Source organism: Budorcas taxicolor, chromosome 11 (genome assembly GCF_023091745.1).
Source record: "Budorcas taxicolor isolate Tak-1 chromosome 11, Takin1.1, whole genome shotgun sequence".
NCBI classification, from domain to species: Eukaryota; Metazoa; Chordata; class Mammalia; order Artiodactyla; family Bovidae; genus Budorcas; species Budorcas taxicolor.
Window position 1 is genome coordinate 153,191,529 of NC_068920.1, and position 23,838 is coordinate 153,215,366.

At 44.1% G+C, this 23,838-nt stretch overlaps 1 protein-coding gene across 1 annotated transcript; it reads right to left on the reverse strand.

Moving 5' to 3' along the window:
- Positions 1–11,720: 11,720 nt before the first annotated feature.
- PDCL (phosducin like) lies at positions 11,721–18,677 on the reverse strand. The gene is made up of 4 exons (XM_052649491.1): positions 18,555–18,677; positions 16,518–16,694; positions 12,438–12,619; positions 11,721–12,272 (listed from the first exon to the last, which is right to left on the reverse strand). Exons 2-4 carry the CDS (start codon positions 16,687–16,689, stop codon positions 11,721–11,723), a joined length of 906 nt encoding a protein of 301 aa, XP_052505451.1. The 5' UTR covers positions 16,690–16,694; positions 18,555–18,677.
- Positions 18,678–23,838: the final 5,161 nt, after the last annotated feature.

Genomic DNA, 23,838 nt, shown 5'->3' on the forward strand with positions numbered 1-23,838 from the left:
TTTTCAATGAAATCTTACCCAGAAACATACTGTCTAAAATGAAGGGGAGAAGCAGAAGTAAGGGTCAGAGGGACCCTCTAGGGAGCCCTTCTTCTCAGCCTCCCCAGTGCATCTTCCTCACGGCCCTGAGGGGCCCCTGATCCATTCTAAACCCTTACTTTGATAAGCTGGGAAACTGAGGCCCAGAGTGTTTAAGGGACCTGCCCGGGTCACACAGAGTCAGTGGTGGCCTTCAGGCTTCCTGCTTAGCCCCCCAGCGCCCCGTCACTTGGCCCTGCAGCGACACGAAACCACCCTCATGTCCACCTGACCCACCGTCCTTCCACCCCCACCCCGAGGCCCACGTGGATGCCATATCCTTGCTCCTCTATCAATAGCCCCACAGCTGCTTCCCCCTCACTCGTCTCTGAAATTTCAGAAAAGTACTGGTGGTGATGCTCATCACCCAGGCCACACCTGTACCATCAGCCCCACCCTATGACATAAGGTATGCCATCTGCTGGCCATCAGGGGCCTCACAGAGTTCTGCCAGTGTCTCGAGAGCCTGGCACAGAGATATACACATGCTCTGCTGTCATCTCGTCTGGCCTCTCATCTCTTTCCTTCAGCATAAGGGGAGAGGGGCCCTATGGGGCTCAAGGGATCATCGATGCTTTTTCTGGGCCACCAGCCTTGACCTGGTCATCCTGCTCAGCCTCCCAAAGAGGCCCCACCCCTGGACGAGTGGTCCCCACTGCCCACGTTGTAGCACAGCCCAGCTTCTGACCTTGGTCTCTGACCAAGGCATGCCATCTCTGCCCCAGCATGATCAGCTCCTTCTCCAGGATGACCATAACCAGTGTCAAAAGTGCTTTCAGGTCTAATGAGAGCCCAGGGAGAAACCCCCACTAAGCGTGTAGGAAAACTGAGGCTCAGAGAAGAGAGGAGCCTTCTCCTGGTTGGCTCCACCAGCCTATTTTAGTCCCAGTGCTCCTAACTCCGTTTCAGGCTCTTTCAACCACACCACAAACCACCACTCAATTCAAGTTAATAAATAGTTATTGACCATCTGCTGTGACAGGTGCTGGGCTGGATGATGCCTGATCTACTTCCAGACCCCCAGTAAGACGGGCAAGAGAGGGGATGGGGGGCACGTAAGTAGCCTCAGTCAATAGGCCTATGGGTCCCTGGGCCCCATTCCCATCCCACCCCCCACCTAGATCAGGTTTCTTGTTTTACTTCAGGAAGCCCTAAAAGATGATATTGACTGGGAGATAAGAGTATGAAACTTTCCACCATCCCCAACCAAGAAAAGCCACTGAGTTCAAAAATTCACCGAAGAATTCTCCCTGAAAAAGAATTCATCTTTTTCACATGAATTACAAAGAACAGTTATTAACACCAGAAGCAAGCAAGCCTATGCAAATTGACTCACTTCCAAGCAGTTCCCTTGGAAGAGATGGTACCCAGGGAGGCTGCTTCAGCTTCACGGGTTTGCAGTCACCCCTCAGAAGGACTTTGAACTGCTTCTCCTTACCCACCGTATTCCCTGACTCTGTCCTGAAACGACTTCTGACCATTTCAGAATCAATCTAGCCCACCCTCCTAGCATGGGTTTTGCCTGATGGCTCAGATGGTAAAGAATTTGCATGCAATGCAGGAGACCCAGATTTGATTCCTGAGTCAGAAAGATTGCCTGGAGAAGGGAATGTCTACCCACTCCAGTATTCTTACCTGGAGAATTCCATAGATAGAGATACAGTCCTTGACGATTGAGCGACTTTCACCCTCCTAGCATCGATATTACTAACCCCTCATTTTATGCCAATACTAGGTAGTGCTAGGAACCACATCATCCAGAAAAAATAAACAGTTGCATTTCAAGAAAGGAATTGAGTCTGCCTCTCTTCCAGTGCAGGCTTTCTGCATCATAATGTAAGGCCGCCTTCATTTCAAAGGTAAAACAACTGGAGAGATCTTAGTTGTGAAAGAGGCTGTGGTCATAAATGGCAAATTGATTACTTCTTCTAAGGGACCAAAACAATTTCTATAAGCCAAGTCTTCTTTCATGCAAGGGCAGCCGCAGGGAAAATGCAACTATTAGACTTGAAAAATAAAAACATGAAGGCTCTTTCTAAATGTGAAAATGACTGCTTTAGAATACGAGGAACGGATGGGTATTTCAAGAAGCTGTTTATCAGCAAGCAGTTTCTCTCACTCTAAACCAGGGATGTTTCCCTCGCGCATCCTTTTCATGTCCCTTATGTGTCTGCCCCGTTCTCTCTTTTCAGTTGCTTGTGTTCCTACTTCCTTCTTCTCTTTGCTTTCTATGCTCTCTGCTTTCTCGGTTATGATCACATACTGGGCAGTAGGACAATAGACAGCACTTGGCTTCACATACTTAATACCAGGCACACAGATTATGATCAAAGCCAGGAGAGATGTAGCGGGCACTATGGAAGCATCAAAGAGGGAGCAATGAGTGGAGATAAGGGTGATGTGAGGAGTCTGATGGATCACAGTGGTGATTAACGGCCCCAGTTCACCCATCCCTGAATCCTTGGCCACGTAACTTTGCCCTTCATCTGGATTTGGGGTTCCGCCATCCAACTTGCTTTGGCCAACAAGATATTAGGAGGCATGACATAGACCTGAAAAGAAGCTCAGATATTGGGTTTTTTCTCTTGTGTTTTTCTCTTTGCCATGAGAAGGACATGCCCAGCTAGCCCACTGGCCCCCAGCAGAGAATGAAAGACCCACAGAGCAGAGTTTTTCCAGTCCTCAAGGCGATCCAGGAAGACCAGTGCAGAGCAGAGCCTCCAGCTGACCTGCAGACACAAGAACAAAAACCCAGGCTGTCTCATTGCCACCAGAGTGAAAATATTTTTAAAACTAATTTTTATTGCAGTATAGTTGCTTTACAATGTTGTGTTAGTTTCTTCTGTACAGCAAAGTGAATCAGCTCTATGTGTATATATATATCTCCTCTCTTTTTTGGATTCCTTTCTCATTTAGGTCATCACAGAGCACTGAGTAGAGTTCCTTGTGCTATACAGTAGGTTCTCATTAGTTATCTATTTTATACATAGTATCAGCGGTGTATATACATCAATCCCAATCTCCCAATTCATTCCCCCACTTCCCCTTTCCCCCTTGGTATCCATATGTTTGTTCTCTACATCTGTGTCTCTGTTTCTCTTTTTTAATTATTATTTAAATCTTATTTATTTTTTGGCTGTGCTGGATCTTTATTGCTGCGTGGGCTTTTCTCTAGTTGCAGCAAGCAGGAGCTACTCTCTAGTTGCGGCGTGTGGGCTTCTTACTACAGTGGCTTTCCTTGCTGCTGCGCATGGGCTCGAGAGTACTCAGGCTTTAGCAGTTGCGGTTCCCAGGCTCTAGAGCCCAAGCTCAATGGTTGGGTACACAGCTTAGTTGCTCCATGGTATCGCTGAATCTTCCCAGATCAGGGATTGAACCTGTGTCTCCAGAACTGGCAGGCAGATTCTTTACCACTGAGTCACCAGGGAAGTCCTGTGTCTCTAACTCTGCTTTGCAAATAAGATCATCTATACTGTTTTTCTGGACTTCCCTGGTGGCTCAGACGGTAAAGCATCTGTCTAGAATGCGGGAGACCCGGGTTCAATCCCTGGGTTGGGAAGATCCCCTGGAGAAGGAAATGGCAATCCACTCTAGTACTATTGCCTGGAAAATCCCATGGACAGAGGAGCCTGGTGCACTACAGTCCATGGGGTCGCAAAGAGTCAGACACGACTGAGCGACTTCACTTCATACCATTTTCCTAGATCACACATGCATTTATTAATATATGATAATTGTTTTCTCTTTCTGACTTACTTCACTCTGTATGATGGTCTCTAGGTCCATCCACATCTCCACAAATGACCCAATTTCATTCCTTTTTATGGCTGAGTAATATTGCATTGTGTATGTGTACCACATCTTCTTTGTCCGTTGCTCTGTGGATGGATATTTAGGTTGCTTCCAGGAATGAAAACATGAAGCCACCGAGTTTTGGGGGTGACGTGCTACACAGTAACAGCAAGTTGATGCTCCCATAACTGTTTTCTGATACTTGTCTGTGTCTCCAGCGGAGCATATCCTGACCCCTTCAATGTCCTGAGGACTGAGCTTCCAGTGAACGCTTGCTTTCTCTCTTTGCTTTGGGGGATTTACATTCTTGTTCTGAGCACGTCTCTGGCCCCCACCATCTCTGCCAATCTAACCAGGATTCTTTGAGGGAATGAGTTATGTCATTGGGGAGGAGCTCCTGGAAGTAAAAGCCATGGCCCCCACTTCTAGATCTCACAACCAGATCCATTTTCTCTTTGTAGAGAGTCAGGGTCATCTCTTGGTTGCCTTTTTCAGGGACTCCGTAATCAAGCTCAGATTCAGTCTACACTGAAACATTTTCAGCTCTCCCTTATGGGAAGGGAAATTGAAATTGGCAAAGGTTGGAAAGATGAAATGAGCAAAACTGATCAAGTCAGCCAATTTGGCAAGTAGCTGGACCCGACACATATACAGACACCACCCCTTCCTCTGACAGCTGGTGAAATCATGACCATCACCACACATATCACGAAATCAAGCAACCACAGACCTCGGAAACCACAATGACAAGCTAGGAGGTTGAGTAAACACAGGCCAGATTTGGTGCTGGTGGGTTTACACTCATCCTCATTTTTTGAGGATCACTTGATTTAACAGATGAGGAAATTGCAGCTCAGGGGAGTAACTTACCCAAGGCTCCAAACTAGAAAGTGGTGGAATCAGTATTTGAGCACAGATCTGTCTCTAGGCTGAAATGCGGACTAGCAAAACCCCTCAGCTGCTTCTTATCCAAATCTACTGACCATGCATCAGAATCACATGGCCTGCTTATTAAAATGCATATACTACTCTCCACCCTCAAACTTTCTGAAGCAGCAGGGCCTGCATTGTGAATAACCATCCTATGTGATTTTGAGGCAGATGGTCTTTGGGGCATATCAATAAGATCACTGACCTAAATCATGTAAAACTTGAGATTGCCAGGACTTCCCCTAGAGGTTCAGTGGTTAAGAATCTGCCTTCCAATGCAGCAGACAAGGGTTCGATCCCTGGTCAGGGGTCTAAGATCCCACCTTCCGCAGGGCAGCTAAGCCTTTGCGCCACAACTTCAGAGCCCACGCTCTGGAGCCCATACGTTGCAACTAGAGAGATGTCCTCGTGCTACAACAAAGAGCCAGTGCAGCCAAAAATAAATTTAAATTAAAAAAAAATTAAAACTCTCAGCTGGTTGGGAAGTGTTCAGAGGTGACTCGAAGGCTGAAGGAAGTATACAACTCTGGAAATAATGGACAATTATGAGGAACACTGGACAGAGGAGGTTTCTGTGATTCTGTTGGAGGACATGGATGGAACAAAAAGTGCCCACGAAACTGAGAAGGCATCTTGAGACCAAAAAACGAGGCAGGCAGTTCCAAATAATCAACAAATGAGTTTACTGTAGGGTAACTTACTGGTGTGATTGGCAGAAAAGGATCCAGAAGCATTCCAAGCTGAACCCTGCACCATAGAGGGGGCATTGGGACAATTTTATAGTTAACTTAGAGCATGGGAGCCCTGGAGGAGGGCATGGCAGCCTGCTCCAGTATTCTTGCCTAGAGAATCCCCATGGGCAGAGGAGCCTAATCTATGGGGTTGCAGAGTCAGACATGACTGAGTGACTAAGCACATAGGTCATGGGAGCAGATACTGGGAAACGGGACATGCATTTCTAGGATTTATGAATGAGTAACCAGCTTATAGATCCTGGGAACGTGACAAGGAAGGTTTTCATCATTGTTTGGGGACTAACAGAGCACAGAGGCTACCTGGTCCTAATGATTATGAAATAATATCTATTACATACAAAGCCCTTGACAACAGAGAAGTGATTCACTGAACAATCGAGTCCTGGGTAGGGTCAGTGGAAGGGTAGGAGAAACTGTAAGGGTCCAAGCCTCGCAGGCTTCTCCGTCCATGGGATTCTCCAGGCACGAATACTGGAGTGGGTTACCATTTCCTTCTCCAGGGGATCTTCCCAACCCAGGGATCGAACCCAGGTCTCCCACACTGGAGGCAGACGGTTTAACCTCTGAGCCACCAGGGAAGCCCTTGGTTATGCTAATAACAGCCATATACTTGCCAACTTTCCTTTGAAATAAGTCTGAGGAATCCTATTTCTCTCTTCTTTATTGAATTTGTAGAAATCACGGGAATCAGTGTCTTAGTTTTGGCTGCTGCTGCTAAGTCACTTCAGTCGTGTCCGACTCTGTGCGACCCCATAGACGGCAGCCCACCAGGCTCCCCCATCCCTGGGCTTCTCCAGGCAAGAACACTAGTTTTGGCTACTATAACAAAATACCATAGAGTGGGTGACTCAAATAGTAGACATTTATTTCTTACTGTTTTGAAGGCTGGAAGTCCAAGGTCAAGGTTCCATCGGGTTTGGTTTCTGGTGAAAGCTCTCTTCCTATAAGGACACCAGTCCTCTCAGATTAGGGCCCCATCCTTATGACCTCATTCAACCTTGATTACTTCCTGTAGTTTCCAGCTATAGTCACATGGGGTGGCGGGGACGGAGGGGCGGCTAGGGGGTTTAGTTAGGACTTCAACATACTAATTTGGGGTGGACATAATTCAGCCCATAACACCAATCGCTGGACAGGCATCCCTCATCTCTTTCCAGAAGTCTTTTTGGGTCAACATTAGTAGAGTGTACTAAGATCCTGACTCCTGAACTCCAAGTTCTGGGTTTAAGTCCTGACTTTACTAGATGATTGACTTTGGGCAAATTGCTTAACTATAAAATGAGAATGATACTATCTCCCTGGGGTTGTTATGAGAATTATCTAAGTGCTTAGCACAATGATCTGGCACAAAGTAAGTAAAAAACGCATGCTGGTAACTCTCATTGCTACAGGCAGGGGAGGCAGAGACAAGAAGTCATGGGGTTTGTGATCTGGATATGAAGGCTGTCCCCTGAGCTCAGGTGCTTGGGACTCCAGACTTGGGGCTGGCAGGAACCCACTGTTCCCTCTTCTCTCCCTGGCCAGACTTTCCCTCAGCCTTCACTGACCATAACGTGAAAGTTAAGTGTATGTATGTTTATTCCTGAAACAATATTTGTTTTGTTACTAATTAATAAATCATGTGAATGTAATACTTTCTGATTCTCTTTCCTAAAAACAAATTCTGTAAAATGATTCACGGAGTCCCTTGGTGACCTGGCAGTTAGGATTCCCGGTTTTCACTGCTACAGTCCAGGCTCAGTCCCTGGTGGGGAAATAGAGATTCCGCAAGCTGCTCAGCCTGCCCCACCTCCAAAATAAAGAAAGAAAAGAAAATGATTCGTATATGGTGCCAGACATCTCCCACATCACCCAATCCAAAGTCTGTGCTCTTCTAATTTAACAGGAAAACAAAAAACTATTTGTTCCCTCTCCTCTGCTGCCACCGTGTGATCTTATTGGATTATAACCAGTATTTCTACAGGCTTTGGCAGGGCTGAGGGCTTGATCTGAACTTATCTGGGTCTCCATGAGCACAAGTAGTATATCTCTGACTCAAAATATATAACATGTCTGCACTAAAAGTTATATAACATATAGTCTTCTAGCCTACTGTGGTGAATTCCAGCCTATTCCAGCCTTGGGGATTTTCCCCACTTAAGTAGTGACCACTTATGTCATCTCAGACCAGACAACAGAAATGATGAGATGCAGTCCCTGTCCCCAGAGACTTCATAGTCTAATGTGTAAACAAATACTTAGGCAGCTACACACACTGAAGATGGGGTTGTCCTATGGGAAAAGGAGACAAGGTTATTTAAGTCACCAGGACTTTTCACATTTCACAACTTAGGAAAAACTTGACATTGTTCATTAAATTAAACCAAATACAATATGATAGCATGATGGTGACAGTAGATTTCTTAAAAATTCATTGACTCATAAAATCTGAGAGCTCAACGCATCTTAAAAAAAATCATCTAATGCAACCCCTCATCTTACAAGAGGGGAAACGAGGTCCAGGGAGAGAAAGAGACCTATCTAACAGCACACAGCTGGTCAGGGAGAGGACTGGAGTTCATGCTGACTGTACTCCTGATCGTTGCCACCCAGAGCCAGAACGTGGGTGGCAGTGTGGTCAGGGGTATAATGGGACTTTGGGAAGAAGGACTTTTGGGAGGAAAGGGGGACACCTCAAGGGGTACATTGCTGGTCACAGCCACAGTCCAGATGGAAAGGTTGTTTTTTGTTTTTTATTTGGTTGCTCTAGGTCTTCATTGTGGCATGCGGAATTTTTAGTTGCGGCATGTGGGATCTAGTTTCCTGACCAGGGATCGAACCCAGGTCCTCTGCATTGGGAGCACAGAGTCTTAGCCAATGGACCACCAGGGAATTCCCCAGAGAGGAAAGGTTCTGACATGAAACACAGGTAGGCCTGGAAGACCCAGCTCTCCACCCAGCTTCATATCTCTCACTTCCTAAAATTCTCTACCTGTTTTTCCTCCTCCAACCTATTCTCTCCACTCTTTTTTTCTAATTGATCATTTTATTGACATTTGATCATTTTGCTTTCTTTGCTAAGAAAAAGCATCATGCAAATAGTATACATTTTGGAATGCCACAGACCTGAGTTTAAACCTTGCCCTGCCCTCTAGCTGTGTAACTTTGTTACTTAACTCTGCAAAGTCTTGGTTTCTTCATCTTTGAAATATTACTGCTTCTTACCATGAAAGGATGTGGCCTTCAATGAGCCCTTATATTCATTATTAAATACTCAATTCTTACCAAGTGCCAGGCACAGTTGTGGGTGCTGGGGATCATAAAAACAGCACTTATTTGAAGGCTGACTAGGTATTTTATGAATTGACTCATGTTACTCATCCCCACTTCTCAGATGAGGAAACTGAGGTATGGAAGGATTCTGCATCTTGCCCACAAAGCTGTAAATGTCAGCCTAGTTTCAGAGTGAATAGAGGCTATGCCATACATGGGGAAGAAAATAAAGTCCATGCCTTCATGGGATTTTCATTTCAAAGGAAAGTGGAATCTGGAAAACTACTGAGACAGTTTGTAATAGACAAGTATTGGTTTCTCATTCCTTCTCCCAAGTCCATCACCAAAAAGGAGGATCGTGTAAACAAAGGAGAGAAGTGACCTGAATTCTCTATTTCAACTCCTTCCGCCCCTTAGACAAATAAAAAAGGACAGCAGTGAACTCTTGTTTTGACAGCTGCTGTCACTCACCTTAATCAACAAGTTGGTGATCCTTAAACTGAACCACCTGGAGGGCTTGAGAAAAGTGTGCTGGGCCACTCCTAGAATTTCCAGTGCAGTTAGTCCAAGGGAGTGCCTGACATTTTGCATTTCTAACAAGTTCCCCAGTGAGGCTGACACTGCAGTTCTGGGATCACACGTGGAAAACAACTGAACAATCCATGAAGCACTGTTGTTCCCATTGCCAAGGCGAGGAAATTGAGTTTCAAGAAGGCTAGGTGCCTCACCAGAAGTTCCACCACCAGTGAGAAACAAACAGGATTTGATCTGTCTGGCTCCAAAGCCTGTGCTGTTTGCACTTCCCCTAGAACAGGATTTCCCCATTCTGTCTACTCACTTTATCCCAGAATTTCTGTTCTTGAAAGGCAAAGTCAAGGTGCTCAGAGAGCATGTTTTCATTTCCAATGAGAACGGTAGATGGCTTATAAAAGCTTTTAAAATATTTCTATTACCCAATAATTCCTCTTCTAGAAGTCTATACTATGAAAATGATCCAAAATATAGCCCCAAATACAAAGATGCTATGTGTTTTAGCCCAGAGCTAGGAATCTAAATATCCAATATCAAGGAACTGGTTAAATAAAGTATGATCTATCCAAATGATGAAATATTATGAGGCCATTAAAAATTATTTATTTAGAATTTAACACATCAAAGCATCATGTATGATACAATATTAAGTTAAAACATAGAACTAAATTCAATAAACTCTCAATGTTATTAAAAATATTGAAAAAGCTGGAAGGACATAAACAAGAACATTGACAACAGCTCTCTCTGTTTCTAATTTCTATACTTCCCAAATACTTTCTACAATAAACTTTTTTTAATTAAAAAAAAAAAAAACATGCAGTTTCTCTTTCTGGTTAACTACAAGAGATACTGTCAAGACCCTATTACAGTTAGTCGATTCCTAAAATGCCAGGGAAAGCAAAACTGAACTTTAAAGCTAACATTTAATTACAGATTATATTTTTCCTGACCCTACAATGTACATAGTTCAAAGTAAAAAAAATAAGAGGAAAAAAACTCAAAAGACAATCATTATCATAAACACAAAGAAAGAAGACCAGAAAGATACCTGTAAAATGATAACAGGGATTATTTTTGGTTGGTGGAATTATAAGGCTTTTTAAATCTCTTTTTAGTTTAGTAACAATTGTTACATTTTCTACAATGAAAATCAATTACTTTTTGAATAAGAAAATCTTTGCTGCTTTCCTTTTCAAGAGGAACTACCTCTTAAAAGGTTATTTTTAAGAGACAACCACCAAGCAAATTACAGCACATCTATAAATGGAATAAACAGCAACTTTAAAATGTTGTAAAAGAGTATTCAGTAACACAGAAAAACATTTGATATATTAACTGACCATACTATAAAACAGTATGTTCAGAATGATCCCACTGTTTTGTTTAACAACAAGCACACAAAATGTCTGTGTATACAAAGAAAACACCTTGGAAGGAAATATCTCAAAATATTAATAGTGTTTTATCCTAGGTAGTAAGATTAGAGATTATTCTCTTTTTTTTCTTTTTTTTTTTTTTTTGCTTCTGTATTTTGGTAAATTTTCGTTTCTTGAATATTGGTTACTTTTCCAATATTAAAAAATAATTAACAAAAGCTACATTAAACAACAAAAAAATTTTTACCTTGTTAAATAAAAAAGAGAATAGGTGAGCAGGGGTATCTTATTCAAAGATCTTTCTTTACGAAGGCTTCCCAGCTCCATCCAAGCTCTAATTTTTATGTCAAGCTGGTGTTCCAGCATCAAAAGGGAAGTTTGTCTCCATCCTTCCTCCTACTGTAGACTTAACAACACTTGAGCAGGACATCGACTCCAGCAGCAAAGGTCACCCCTGTTGATGGGGCAAACATATGTGGTCCAGAACCTTTAAACAAGACCCTAGAGACAACAGGGTCTCAGACTTAAAACGTTTAACTGCCTTCTACGGCGATGAGTCTGATTACACGTGAATATAATATGACCATTGATGAAGGAAATGTAGTATTTATGTTGCAAATAACACACTAACTATAGGATTATACTCCCGGACCTGGCAGAGACCTCTGAGACCATCTGAAGACAATTTCCAGGACACTGTCTTTAGGATGCTATGTAAATATTGACTGGAAACAATAACAGAGATGTCCCACTAGAAGACCTTAAGTAAACAGTTCAAAAGCCTGGCTTCCTGTTTATACAATGTTAAGTCACTTCATGGCTAACCACAAGGTGATTCAGCACGCTGATTTGATCAGAGAATTTCTTGATCTGATATATCATAAAAGAGACTATGAAGAACAGGGCGGAAAGCCGGAAGATCACACAAAAGAATGAAAATAAACACGTGGACATGTGTCTTCCAGCCCAAACCATGAGAGGTCTATGCCACCAGCCCAGGTGGTCAATCAATTTCCAAATCACTGTCCTCACTGTGACAGGTGGCAGAGTTACGCACAGAGGTCAGCAACAAAACTTCCTTTTCCGGGAGCAATCCAAACTCCTGGAGGAAAGCCTCAAGGTCCACAGCAAAAAAATCTTCCCCCAGCTGGTCAGTGACTCGGACAAAGTTGCCAACCAGTTCGCCCCCCTTGTAGATGAGCAGGGCAGGGAGGGCATTCCTGGTGAAGCGGCTGCTGGCCCCGATCACCGAGCTCCTCACCCGGCAGAACTTGACCGCCGGGTACTCTGCTGCGAGGCAGAGCATGCAACCGTTCATGGCTTCGGTCCCCGGGATGCCGTCCTCGTAAATGTGGACCATGATGAGGGTGCTCCTCTGCTCCTTGTCAATCATGTCCAGGAACCCTTCTCCACTGGGGATCTCAAAAACCTGCTTGAACTGGGGCCCTTGGTAGAGCTGCTGCCGCATCTCTTCCATCCTCTGCTTCCGGTACTGCTGCAGGAACTCCTCATCATCCTGGTCCTCGTTCATCACCGCCAAGTCCTTCAGAGTCATCTGCGGGGGGACCAGCGTGAGCGTAAGAGACGTAAACCCGACAGCGACACAGGTTACACAAGACGAGCGGGGCGCCACGGTAATAACACTGGCGCGCACCGCGCTAATAACAAACACTGGCGATCAGGGGTAGCTCCTGAGCGAGGCCTGGGTGTTTCTAATTACCTTCCCACTGATCTTCTCCTGGAGGTCCTTCTGCTTCTGCTGCTCCTCCTCCTCGTCCAGATGGGACCTGCAGCTCAGGGACAGCTTCTTGATCAGCCTCTCCATCTCCCGGCACTGCTCCTCCCGCTGCTCTGTCTCCAGCTGTTTGAAGCGGCGCCAGTCATTGATCACGCCTTTGGGACCTGAGTTGGGGGTGAATATGGAGGTGACCAAAGATGACCACGGGATTAGGGGCTGGTGCACATCTGTCCAGAGCTGGCTCCATCAACGGCACAGGGATGCTCACACAGGGCAGCGTGGTCCACACACAGGCATGTCCATGGCAGGATGGTGTGCGAGAATTAAAGGGCCACACTAAGACCCAATGTTAGGATATGAGTGAAATAAATTCAGACTCATCTACTCAAAGGAAAATAAAGCAACTCTTAGAAACAATAAGGTAGCTATAGGTTCCCTTCCATGAAAAGTGTCTAAACATATTAGGTCAAAAAAGAAAAAGTAAAATGCAACACAATATCATGGTACGATCCCCCAAGTTTTAGAAAAATAACTATATGTTCGTGTATAAATATTTACATATATTTGTATATGTGCATGTACATTTGTATGACCTCTATATTTGCATGTAGAAAAAGGGCCAGAAAAATAGGTAAACTGTTAACAGTGGATATGTCTAGGAAGTAAGATCTAAGGAGACTAGTGAGAGAGAACTTTTATTTTTTTTCTTTCCACACTTCCTTATTATCTGACTTTTTATAACAAGATTGTGGCAGGTTATCCTGTTATTCAAACTAACCCCAAACCTCCCAGCCCCCATGCTATATAGCCCTGCCCCTTACCACGTGACTTGTAATACCACCTCTGGGATGAAAACATGTATCCCCAGCCCACTGATGCAGGGTGTGGCCATGTGATTTACTGTGGCCACTGAATTCTGAGCAAAAACTTAACGAGCCGTTATATGTCTCCAACAGCCCTCTCTTTCTCTACACTTGGTCAGGAGAACAGTGTGTCCCCAAAGGGGCTGCTCCTTCAGCCTAGTTCCTGGAATGACAGGACATACGAAGCAGAAGCAAGGCTGCTCGTGATCCATACGGGTAGCACATAACATGACTGAGAAATAAATCTTTGTTGTCACAAGACATGAGACTGGGAGGTCAAGGTTTATTTGTCGTCACAGGAAAAAAAAAATATAAATATCTGTATGAAGAAAACTTTAAAATGTTGCCAAGAGACACTAAGAAAGACCTGAATAAATGGAAAAGCAACACCATATTCCTGACCAGGAAAACACAACATCACAAGGGCCTAATTATCCCTAAATTCATCCATATATTTAATGCATTTCTGATGAAAATATGTGATTACACATGTGTGCACGCTCCTTTGGAAAAATAAGAAAGCAGGAGTTGAGAAAATAATGACATAGAAGAGTACTGTATGGGGACCAGGCCTACCAGATACTAAAACATATTATAACAGAATAATTAAAGCAGTGCGGGAGGACTTCCCTGGTGGTCCAGTGGTGAAGAATCCGCCTGCCAAAGCAGGGAATAGGGTTCAGTCCCCGGTCCGGGAGGACTGCACAGACTGTAGAGCAACCAAGCCCGTGTGCCACAAGTACTGAAGCCCATGGGCCCTGGAGCCTGCGCTGCACAACCAGAAAAGCCGCTGCATCGACGAGAAGCCCCTGCGAAGCAACGAAGCCCCAGTGCAGCTATAAACAGATAAGTAATTAAAACATAAAAACAACACTGTGATAGCAAAAGACAAATCAGTGGGAGAGACTACCAAGAACAGCCAAAGACGCAAATATAAGCAGAAAGTCAGTACAAGATAGAACTGGCATTCCCAAACAATGGAGAAATGGCCCGTCCTGGTGTCTGAGTGATTCCCTGGGCCCAGCAAAGGGACCAAGTTTCCAGATCCTTGAAGACAAGGGGTAACACCCCAAAATACAGACTGATTTTCCACTCTACCTTCATTGGCCGAGCAGCTGCCAAGAACAAAGGTCGCATCTCCCGATACCTGGCAAACAAATGCAGTATTGCCTCACGAATCAAATGCTTCTCTGAGGTGCCTACCAGTGCCTTCCTGGAGAAGGAAATGGCAACCCACTCCAGTATTCTTGCCTGGAGAATCCCACGGACGGAGGAGCCTGGTGGGCTACAGTCCATGGGGTCGCAAAGAGTCGGACACGACTGAGCAACTTGACTTGACTGACCAGTGTTTTGAGGGAGAAGCTTCAAGAACAAGTTGAGGAGCGGCTGTCCTTCTGTAAGACTGGAGAGATTCCCTGAAAGAATCTGGATGTCATGAAGGAGGCAATGGTTCAGGCAGAGGAAGCGGCTGCCAAGATTACTAGCAAGCTCAAGAAACAGGAGAAGAAACGCTTGAAGAAGAAGAAAAGGCTGGCTGCAATTGCCCTGGCTTCTTCAGAAAATAGCAGTGCCCTGGAGGAGTGTGAGGAGACAAGTGAAAGAGCCGAAAAGAAGAAAAAGCAAAAGTCCCAGGAGGCTCTTCGGGAGAATGGAATGGAAGACCCATCTGTCTCTTTTTCCAAACCCAAGAAAAAGAAATCTTTTTCCAAGGAAGAGCTAGTTAGTGGTGATCTTGAAGAGACAACTGGTACTGGAAGTCTTCCCAAGAGGAAGAAATCTTTTCCCAAAGAGGAACCAGTTACTGACCCTGATGAGTCAGAAAACAAGAGGGTCCCCAAGAAAAAGCAGAAATTGTCTTCCAAGGAAGAGCCACTCAGCAGTGGACCTGAAGAGGCTGCTGCCAGCAAGAGCAGTGGCTCCAAGAAAAAGAAAAAGCTTTGAAAGCTATCCCAGGAAGTTAGAATGGACATCTTCCTAGTGGGGCGTAACTTACAGAGGTATTCCCCATCCCATCCCCTAGAGCCCAATAAAAATAGAAACAAACGAACAAAAAGCAATGGAGAAAAGATGGCTTATTCAGTAAGTGATATGGAAATAACTGGGTAGCAATATGAAAAAAATTAAGCTGGAGTCCTACAACTTAACAAAATGAATTCCAAATAAATCAACAGTTAAGTGTTAAACAAACAAACAAAATCATAAAAATACTTTTTTTAAAAGGCATGGGAGTCTTTTTTTAATAATTCTGGAGTGGAGAAAGGTCTTTTACATAAGAAATAAAACTAAGAAACTATAAAATAATGCTCTCAAGCACATAACAATTGGAAAAAAAAACACTTTCTGCCACAAAAAGAACAAAAACCAAGAGACAAACAATAAAATAGGAATATTTGCAACTCAAACCACAGATTAATTTCCTTAATATATAGCTCCCTAAGAAGAAAAAGACCAAGTACCCAGTTTTGAAAATGAGCAAAGGACATGAACGTATCCTTTAAAATTAGAAAAAAAGACTTGTCACTCCCAACCTAGAGGAGTGGACTGGAGGTTCAAGAGGGAGGGGACACATGTATACCTATGGTTGATTCATGTTGATATACGGCAGAAACCAACATAATATTGTAAAGCAACTACCCTCTAATTAAAAATAAATAAATTTTTTTTAAAAAGAGTTGTCACTTCTAAAAAGATGAAAACTACAGTGAAGTGCCATTTGCCATCCATCAGGATGGCATCAGGGTATCAAAAAAGTTTGGTAACACAGCAGAAGGTCATATATATGGGAACTGTCACACTCCTGCTTAAACTACAAACCAGTACTAGCTCAACTGACAGCAATTTGGAAATAATAAAGTGTGAAAGTGTAAATGTGCCATAGCTAGGAATTTATACTACCAATATACTCATACCTATGATTTATTGGATATCAAACACCTATTCATTTGAGAAGCTAGACTCAAAACACAGGCCGGGCTATTTGAATCATCAGCACACTGCCATGCATACATGTTAATATTGCGCAGTGCGATGGCTAGAAGCACCGTGAAATGGTAACACTGGGTTGTCTCTAGATGTCCGACTGGAATTAGAGAGAAGTGATCATGAGACTTCGAATACATATTTAAAGATCATGAGACTTCTGATACATCTTTAATGGACATTTTTTAAACCTATTCCTAGAGCCCAGGATTTCCAGTACCTGTGTTAACTGAGACGCCTTCGCCTGCCAAGTCCGTGTCTGCGGGCATGGAACTGCCAGCCAGGGCACCTCTGCCTCTGTCCTTGTCCTCGTGATCGCTGTCCTCCTCCTCACTGCTGCTGTAATAGTACTGCAGCTTCTCCCCCAGCAACTTATCATCCAGGGTCGTCATCGTGCCTAGGAGAGGGCGACAACACCAGGCTGTTAGCTGGCTTGAATCAGACAGACATGAATCTGAAGAGTTGGGGCTCACCTGTGCTCAAATCCTACTATTTATAATATCCTAAAAGTGACTGTTTTAATAAGCAGGATCTCAGCAAATCCACACAATGATCCTGTGACAGGGCTTATCATGCTCTTTTTGTAGAAGGTAAAACTGAGGCTCAGATGAGGAAAGTTTCACCGCCGAAAGTTTACAGCAAACAGTTGAGCTGGGCTCAGATCCCAGGGCTTCCTAACTCTGACAGACTGAAGGGGTGGGTCACTATCTTCTGAACAGTATACACAGTGTTCACACAGTATACCCTGAAGTAGGATGGTGGCTTGAAGGAATCTACAGAGTGACTTAAGATGTTTATCTACACATACTTTTTGGTTTACCTACCAAGCAAGACTGCTGGTAATTGAAAAATTGGATAAGAATTCTCAGGAAAAAATCCAAAAAGCAGCACCAAGAGTGGGATGCTGAGGCATTGCTTGTCTAAGCCCATCACTCATTCATCTCTTGCCTTCCACTTCCCTGTGAGGGTTAGAAAGCCCTACCAACATCGGTTAAAAGAGTGGCCCATGACAAGATTTAATAATTCCCCGGTGTTTAAGTTTCCTAAGGTGGCTCCATCGGCAAAGAGACCACCTGCAATGCAGAAGACGCCCATTCCAGATCGCTGGGTCAGGAAGATCCCCTGCAGAAGGAATCGGCAACCCATTCCGGCATTCCTGCCTGGGAAATCCCACGGACTAAGGAGCCTGGTGGGCTGCCGTCTATGGGGTCGCACAGAGTCAGACACGACTGAAGCCACTGAGCAGACTGAGCAAGGAGCCTGGAGCGCCACAATCTATAGGATCGCAAGAGTTGCACACGACTTAGCGACTAAACCACCACACCACCAGTGTTTAAAGGACCATGGTGAGAGCCAAGCTTCTGCATCAGAAGAAGCCTGGGACATCTGGGGAGAAAGGTACAGCTTAGTCCCTCACAGGTCTGCCTAAGGATCTCACCAGGAGGGGCTGTAACTCCAGCATGCCTTCCTTTAAATACTGCAATATCATGCTTCCTAGATTACAGGCATCCACGGCCCTGTTAAGACTCCATAACAAAGTGACTTCTCCCACCGGGCAGGGAGGTCTTGAAAACAAGAGATCGCCAATGCCCAGCACGAGGCCTCTGCACAATTTGCCAAGTTCACAGAGACAGCCCGGATCTGTGGGGATATCCAGGGACCCGGGCAGCCAGACGAAGTGGGGGAGGAGGTGTGCAGAGTGGCAGGGCTGAGAAAAAACGATGCAGGAACAAAGCCGGGATGGGGGGCAGTGAGAGAAATGGGACCAAACCTAACTTAAAGAGGCAGAGGGGCCCAGGCGGTGCAAGGTGAAAAGACAAGAGACTGGGCAGGGATGCTTTCACGGTGAGGGCGGTGTCTTGGATAGGCGGCGGCAAGGGCAGTGCCAGCGAAGGGGATGGGGAGGAGGCGGGGCCTTTAAGAGGAGGGGCCGAAGGCGGGGCCCGCGGGTCTCACGGAGGAGGCGGGGCCTTTAAGGGGAGGGGGCCGAGGGCGGGGCCCGCGTGCGATCTCACGGAGGAGGCGGGGCCTTTCGGGGGAAGTAGTCGAGGGCGGGGCCCGCAGCAGGGCGGCAGAGAGGCGCGGAACCTCGGGGGATCCCGAGGAAGGTGGGCCAGCGGAGGGAGCCGGGAAACGGCAAAGACCCTGGGGGTCCAGGGGCCGCGCCAACCGGGCTATCGCGTCCAGGCTTGCCGACCACCTGTACTCTGCCACCTCCCACCTCATACCCTATCCCCGCCGCTTCTTCCCGGCTGACCTCAGTACAGTTCCCCGGCCTCGTTCAGTCCGATCCTTCAGGCTGGCACTTCGGGAAGAAGGGTAGCGCTCGGCTGGAGGAAAAGAAGTGGTTCGGCACCTTGAGCACGAAGAGAAAAGCCGCCTGAGTCCCGACTGCGCGGACCAATGGGGCAGCCTTTCTGCGTCAGCGCGGACACACGTTGCCCAATTAGAGGAAGCGCATCCTGGCCGGCCTAGCGGGAAGCTACGGGTCCTACTTTAGGACAAACTTTTCGACAAAAGTAATACTCTTATATTTGCTTTATTTTTGTTTTAATTTGAACGAAAGGCCACGCTAGATATGCCCAGCTTTGCGCATTAAGAACAATTTCGTTGTCTTTGACGTGTCCGAAAACATTCCACGTGTATTTTTATTGATTGTTAATCATATCACGTCTAGTAAGACAGAAGAAAGGCTTGGACATTAATTTTGCCCAAGAACACACAGCCACTTTGGATTAAAAGAAGAAAGTCAAGTCCGAGACAACTAAACGCAAAGTGAAATCCTGTATTGGATTCCGGAACAGAAAAAGGACTTGAATGAGACAGTGGATGAAATTTGAATAAAGTGTATCAAGAAACAATAGTATTGTTATCAATAGTTCTGATAATTGAGCTACAGTTATGTAAGATGTAAACTTAAGGGAATTCTGGGAGAAGAGTATAGGGGAACTATACTTTTTGGAAACGTAAAATGATTTCAGATTCTGAGCTCTTATTGAGGCATCGAATACACAACATGAAGTAGCTCCTAGAAAGCTTTGTGTAAATTGAATCATTCGAAATATACTAAAACAGTACACTGTTTAAAATATAGGTAAGTTTTATTTCTCTAAAATTTGAGAGATTCTTTATTTGTGATTCTAAACCACCTGCATTTGTCTGCAAATTTGTATATGCGCATGTTTTTCTGAGCAGCTGTTTGTCCAGGCTATTAAGAGTCAAAACGCCCATCCCCAAATTTAGGAAAAGTTCATATAAAGAGATCCTATGGTAACTTTTTGTATTTTTGTTTGCAGAGTGAATAGTCTTACTGTAATCAGATTTTGTGAACAGCCAACTTAAATATGCTTGTGATCTGCTTTAAGTGACAAGCCAGGAACTTCCCTGGTGGTTCAGTAATTAAGACTCTGCATTCCCAATACAGGGGACTCCTGGTTCCTTCTCTAGTCAGTTAACTAAGATCCCACACTTTGCTTAGTGGCAAAAATACTAATAATAAAAATTTTAAAGTAAGTGACAAGCCAGCACCCAGCAATAGTCTCTATATAGGATAGTCCGCCAAAATATTTGTTAATTACTAGATAAATGCTTGGGCTTCCTTCATAGTTCAGTCAGTAAAAAATCTGCCTGCAATGCAGGAGACCCAGGTTTGATTCCTGGGTTGGGAAGATCCCCTAGAGAAGGAAGTGGCAATCCACTCCAGTATTCTTGCTTGGAAAATCCCATGGACAGAGGAGCCTGATGGGCTACAGTCCACGGGGTCACAAGAGTCAGACACGACTTAGCGACTAAACCACCACCTGATAAATGCTTTGCTTTTTTTTCCCCTCTCAAATCTCCCTGAAGCACTGGTCTTCTTCATGCACGGAGGCTCCTTTTCCTTCAAAATTCACTTTCAGTTTAAGGCTGCAAGTCTTGAGGGGGCCTTCAGAGCTGCTCAACAATCCTAGTTGCCCTGGGCAGACTATTCCCCTACCCTCTACGCAAAGCAGTTCACACCTGGTCTTTCACATCTTCAACACTCTTCCCCTGTCCTGGCTTATTACCTTATGACCTCAATTCTTATTTCAAGTGAGAAACAGAAGCAATCAGTACAGACGTGTACCCTCAAAATGTACCAACAACCCCCTGCATCTGGATCTATGAAATGAATCACCAATGGAGTAGATTCTGCTCCTCCAGCCGAGAAAAGGAATCTTCTGCAGGTTCTTCCCCTCTCTCCCCTGTGTATTCAGGCTTTCTTTCTATTTTTCTAGTTTTCATCTCTAAAAGAAAATCCTCTCAGATACCATTTTCCACTGTTCAGATTGTTAAAAATCAAAAAAGTTTGATAGCACTCAGTGAGACTGTGGGGAATACATGGCTGATAGGAGTGTAAGTTGATACAACTCTTACAGATGGCAATTGAGAAATATCTATCAATGTGCCTTTAGCATATGCAATCCCACTTCAGAAAGTTTATCCTATCGATATAGTTGAATTTATGTATTGTTTCCTTAAAAAAAAAAAAAGGAAAATGGAGAACATTATGTATGTATTACTTTCTTGCCTTTTGCAATAAAAATAGGGACAAATAATACCATTTTCTTATGTGCGCAGGGAGAAAAGCATCGAAGAAGATACAAGAAATAATTCAAATGGGAATCAGGAGTGGGAGGAAGACTTTTTATATATAATGTTTTATTTGTAATTTTTAATCATCTGAAAGTATTATCTATTATGTTCCAAAACTTAATATTTTTTTGAAAATCAACCCTCACTTTCCTCCTTCACCATGCCTCTCCAACCACGTTTCATTTCTCTGATCTCCTTTACAGCCAGAACAAATAGATCCCTCATTCTCTCCTCATCCTATTTCAGTTAGGCTTTTGTTGCCCCCAGTCCACTGAAACTACACCTGTGGGGGTAACTAGTGACTTCCAAGTTGCCAAATCCTAGATAGAACCACTCAGCAACATTCAACAGTTATTTCAAGAGAAACGCTTTCTTCTCTTGGTTTCATGAAGAGTGGGCTTCCCTGATAGCTCAGTTGGTAAAGAATCTGCCTGCAATGCAGGAGGAGATCCTGGTTTGATTCCTGGGTCAGGAAGATCCCCTGGAGAAAGGATAGGCTACCCACTCCAGTATTCTGGCTTTCTTCTCTTGGTTTTCTGAAGGATACCTTCTCCTAGTTTTTCAAACTGCGTTGATACCCTCATTAACTGCTTTGCTTCTGACCTCTAAATAAGGGAATGTCCCAGGTTCAACCTTTTGACACCTTTTCATAGATTCCTTCTATGTATACTCCTGTCCAAGAATAATATGGAAGAAGTTAATTATATGCAAACAGATTTACTCATATGAAAGAGAATCAATAGGTGCTTGTCAACAGGGCTTTTAAAAGGGAGGATTTATAAAAGAGAGCAGGGAGATGTGGGGTGTCTGGAAACCATGAGTCTTGTCTGCTTTTCTAGAGGGAAAACTGACAAGCTAGCATTCTGCAAAGCAGTCAGTCTAGGCAGCCTGCCCTGGAGCTGGCTGGCTCAAGGCATCAATGAAAACAATGTTAGCTATTTATAGATTCTGCAGAAAACTGTGAAGTACAAGGAACAGGTTGTCTCTGTCTATTGTAAGCACCTCTACTTGGCTGAGCCAATTTCCTCATCAAAATTCTCTCAACTTCTCCTGTCAGGATTTTCCAGAGAAATATATTCAAAATATAGGTCATATTTTGATGGTGTAAGCATGCACTTTCATTTATGAGAATTTTAGTCCTGAGGATGTGCTGGTAAGTATTAATTATTGCCTGAATTTACTTGGTCTTAAGTTTTAAAACCATGCAAGAATTCCTATCTAAATGTATGAGAAAATAGGGCCATAGTTTGTATTATGAATCCCATATTATATTCCTTTTTAAAAAAATCCCTTGGGTTTCTTTAAGGTTCCAAGAAATGTGAATAGGTGTAGTGTAACTGCCTTAGTTATCTATTCAGTTCAGTTCAGTAGCTCAGTTTGTCCGATTCTTTGTGACCCCATGAACCACAGCACACCAGGCCTCCCTGTCCATCACCAACTCCCGGGGTTCACTCAAACTCATGTCCATTGAGTTGGTGATGCCATCCAGCCATCTTATCCTCTGTCATCCCCTTCTCCTGCTGCCCTCAATCTTTGTCAGCAGCGGGGTCTTTTCAAATGAGTCAGCCCTACATATCAGGTGGCCAAAGTATTGGAGTTTCAGCTTCAACATCAGTCCCTCCAATGAACACCCAAGACTGATCTCCTTTAGGATGGACCAGTTGGATCTCCTTGCAGTCCAAGGGACTCTCAAAAGTCTTCTCCAACACCACAGATCAAAAGCATCAATTCTTCAGCGCTCAGCTTTCCTTATAGTCCAACTCTCACATCCATACATGACTGCTGGAAAAACCATAGCCTTGACTAGACAGAACTTTGTTGACAAAGTAATGTCTCTGCTTTTTAATATGCTGTCTAGGTTGGTCATAACTTTCTTTCCAAGGAGTAAGCATCTTTTAATTTCATGGCTGCAATCACCATCTGCAGTGATTTGGGAGCCCCAAAATATCAAGTCTGACACTGTTTCCCCATCTATTTCCCATGAAGTGATGGGATCAGATGCCATGATCTTAATTTTCTGAATTTTGACCTTTAAGCCAACTTTTCACTCTCCTCTTTTACTTTCATCAAGAGGCTCTTTAGTTCTTCTTCACTTTCTGCCCTAAAGATGGTGTCTAAGATGAGGTTACTAGTATTTCTCCCAGCAGTCTTGATTCCACCTTGTGCTTCTCCCAGCCCTGTGTTTCTCATGATGTACTCTGCATATAAGTTAAATAAGTAGGGTGACAATATACAGCCTTGAAGTACTCCTTTTCCTATTTGGAACTAGTCTGTTCCATGTCCAGTTCTAACTGTTGCTTCCTGACCTGCATATAGGTTTCTTAAGAGGCAGGTCAGGTGGTCTGGTATTCCCTCTCTTTCAGAATTCTCCAGTTTATTGTGATTCACGCAGTCAAAGACTTTGGCGTAGTTATCTATTGCTGTAGAACAAATTAACCTAACATTGAGAGAACAGAACAATATTCATATCTTCTATATGCAGAGTACATCATGAGAAACACTGGACTGGAAGAAACACAAGCTGGAATCAAGATCGCCGGGAGAAATATCAATAACCTCAGATATGCAGATGACACCATCCTTATGGCAGAAAGTGAAGAGGAACTAAAAAGCCTCTTGATGAAAGTGAAAGAGGAGAGTGAAAAAGTTGGCTTAAAGCTCAACATTCAGAAAACAAAGATCATGGCATCCAGTCCCATCACTTCATGAGAAATAGATGGGGAAACAGTGAAAACAGTGTCAGACTTTATTTTGGGGGGCTCCAAAATCACTGCAGATGGTGACTGCAGTCATGAAATTAAAACATGCTTACTCCTTGGAAGAAAAGTTATGACCAACCTAGATAGCATATTCAAAAGCAGAGACATTACTTTGCCGACTAAGGTCCGTCTAGTCAAGGCTATGGTTTTTCCTGTGGTCATGTATGG

Bases quoted from the DNA above. Each gene is read 5' to 3' on its own strand.
- PDCL (XM_052649491.1), bottom strand. From the start codon at position 16,689: ATGACGACCCTGGATGATAAGTTGCTGGGGGAGAAGCTGCAGTACTAT. The intron at 12,620-16,517 runs GTACTGGAAATC...CCCCCAACTCAG, and splicing joins AGGCGTCTCAGTTAACACAG to GTCCCAAAGGCGTGATCAAT. The intron at 12,273-12,437 runs GTAATTAGAAAC...GTCCCCCCGCAG, and splicing joins AGGAGAAGATCAGTGGGAAG to ATGACTCTGAAGGACTTGGC.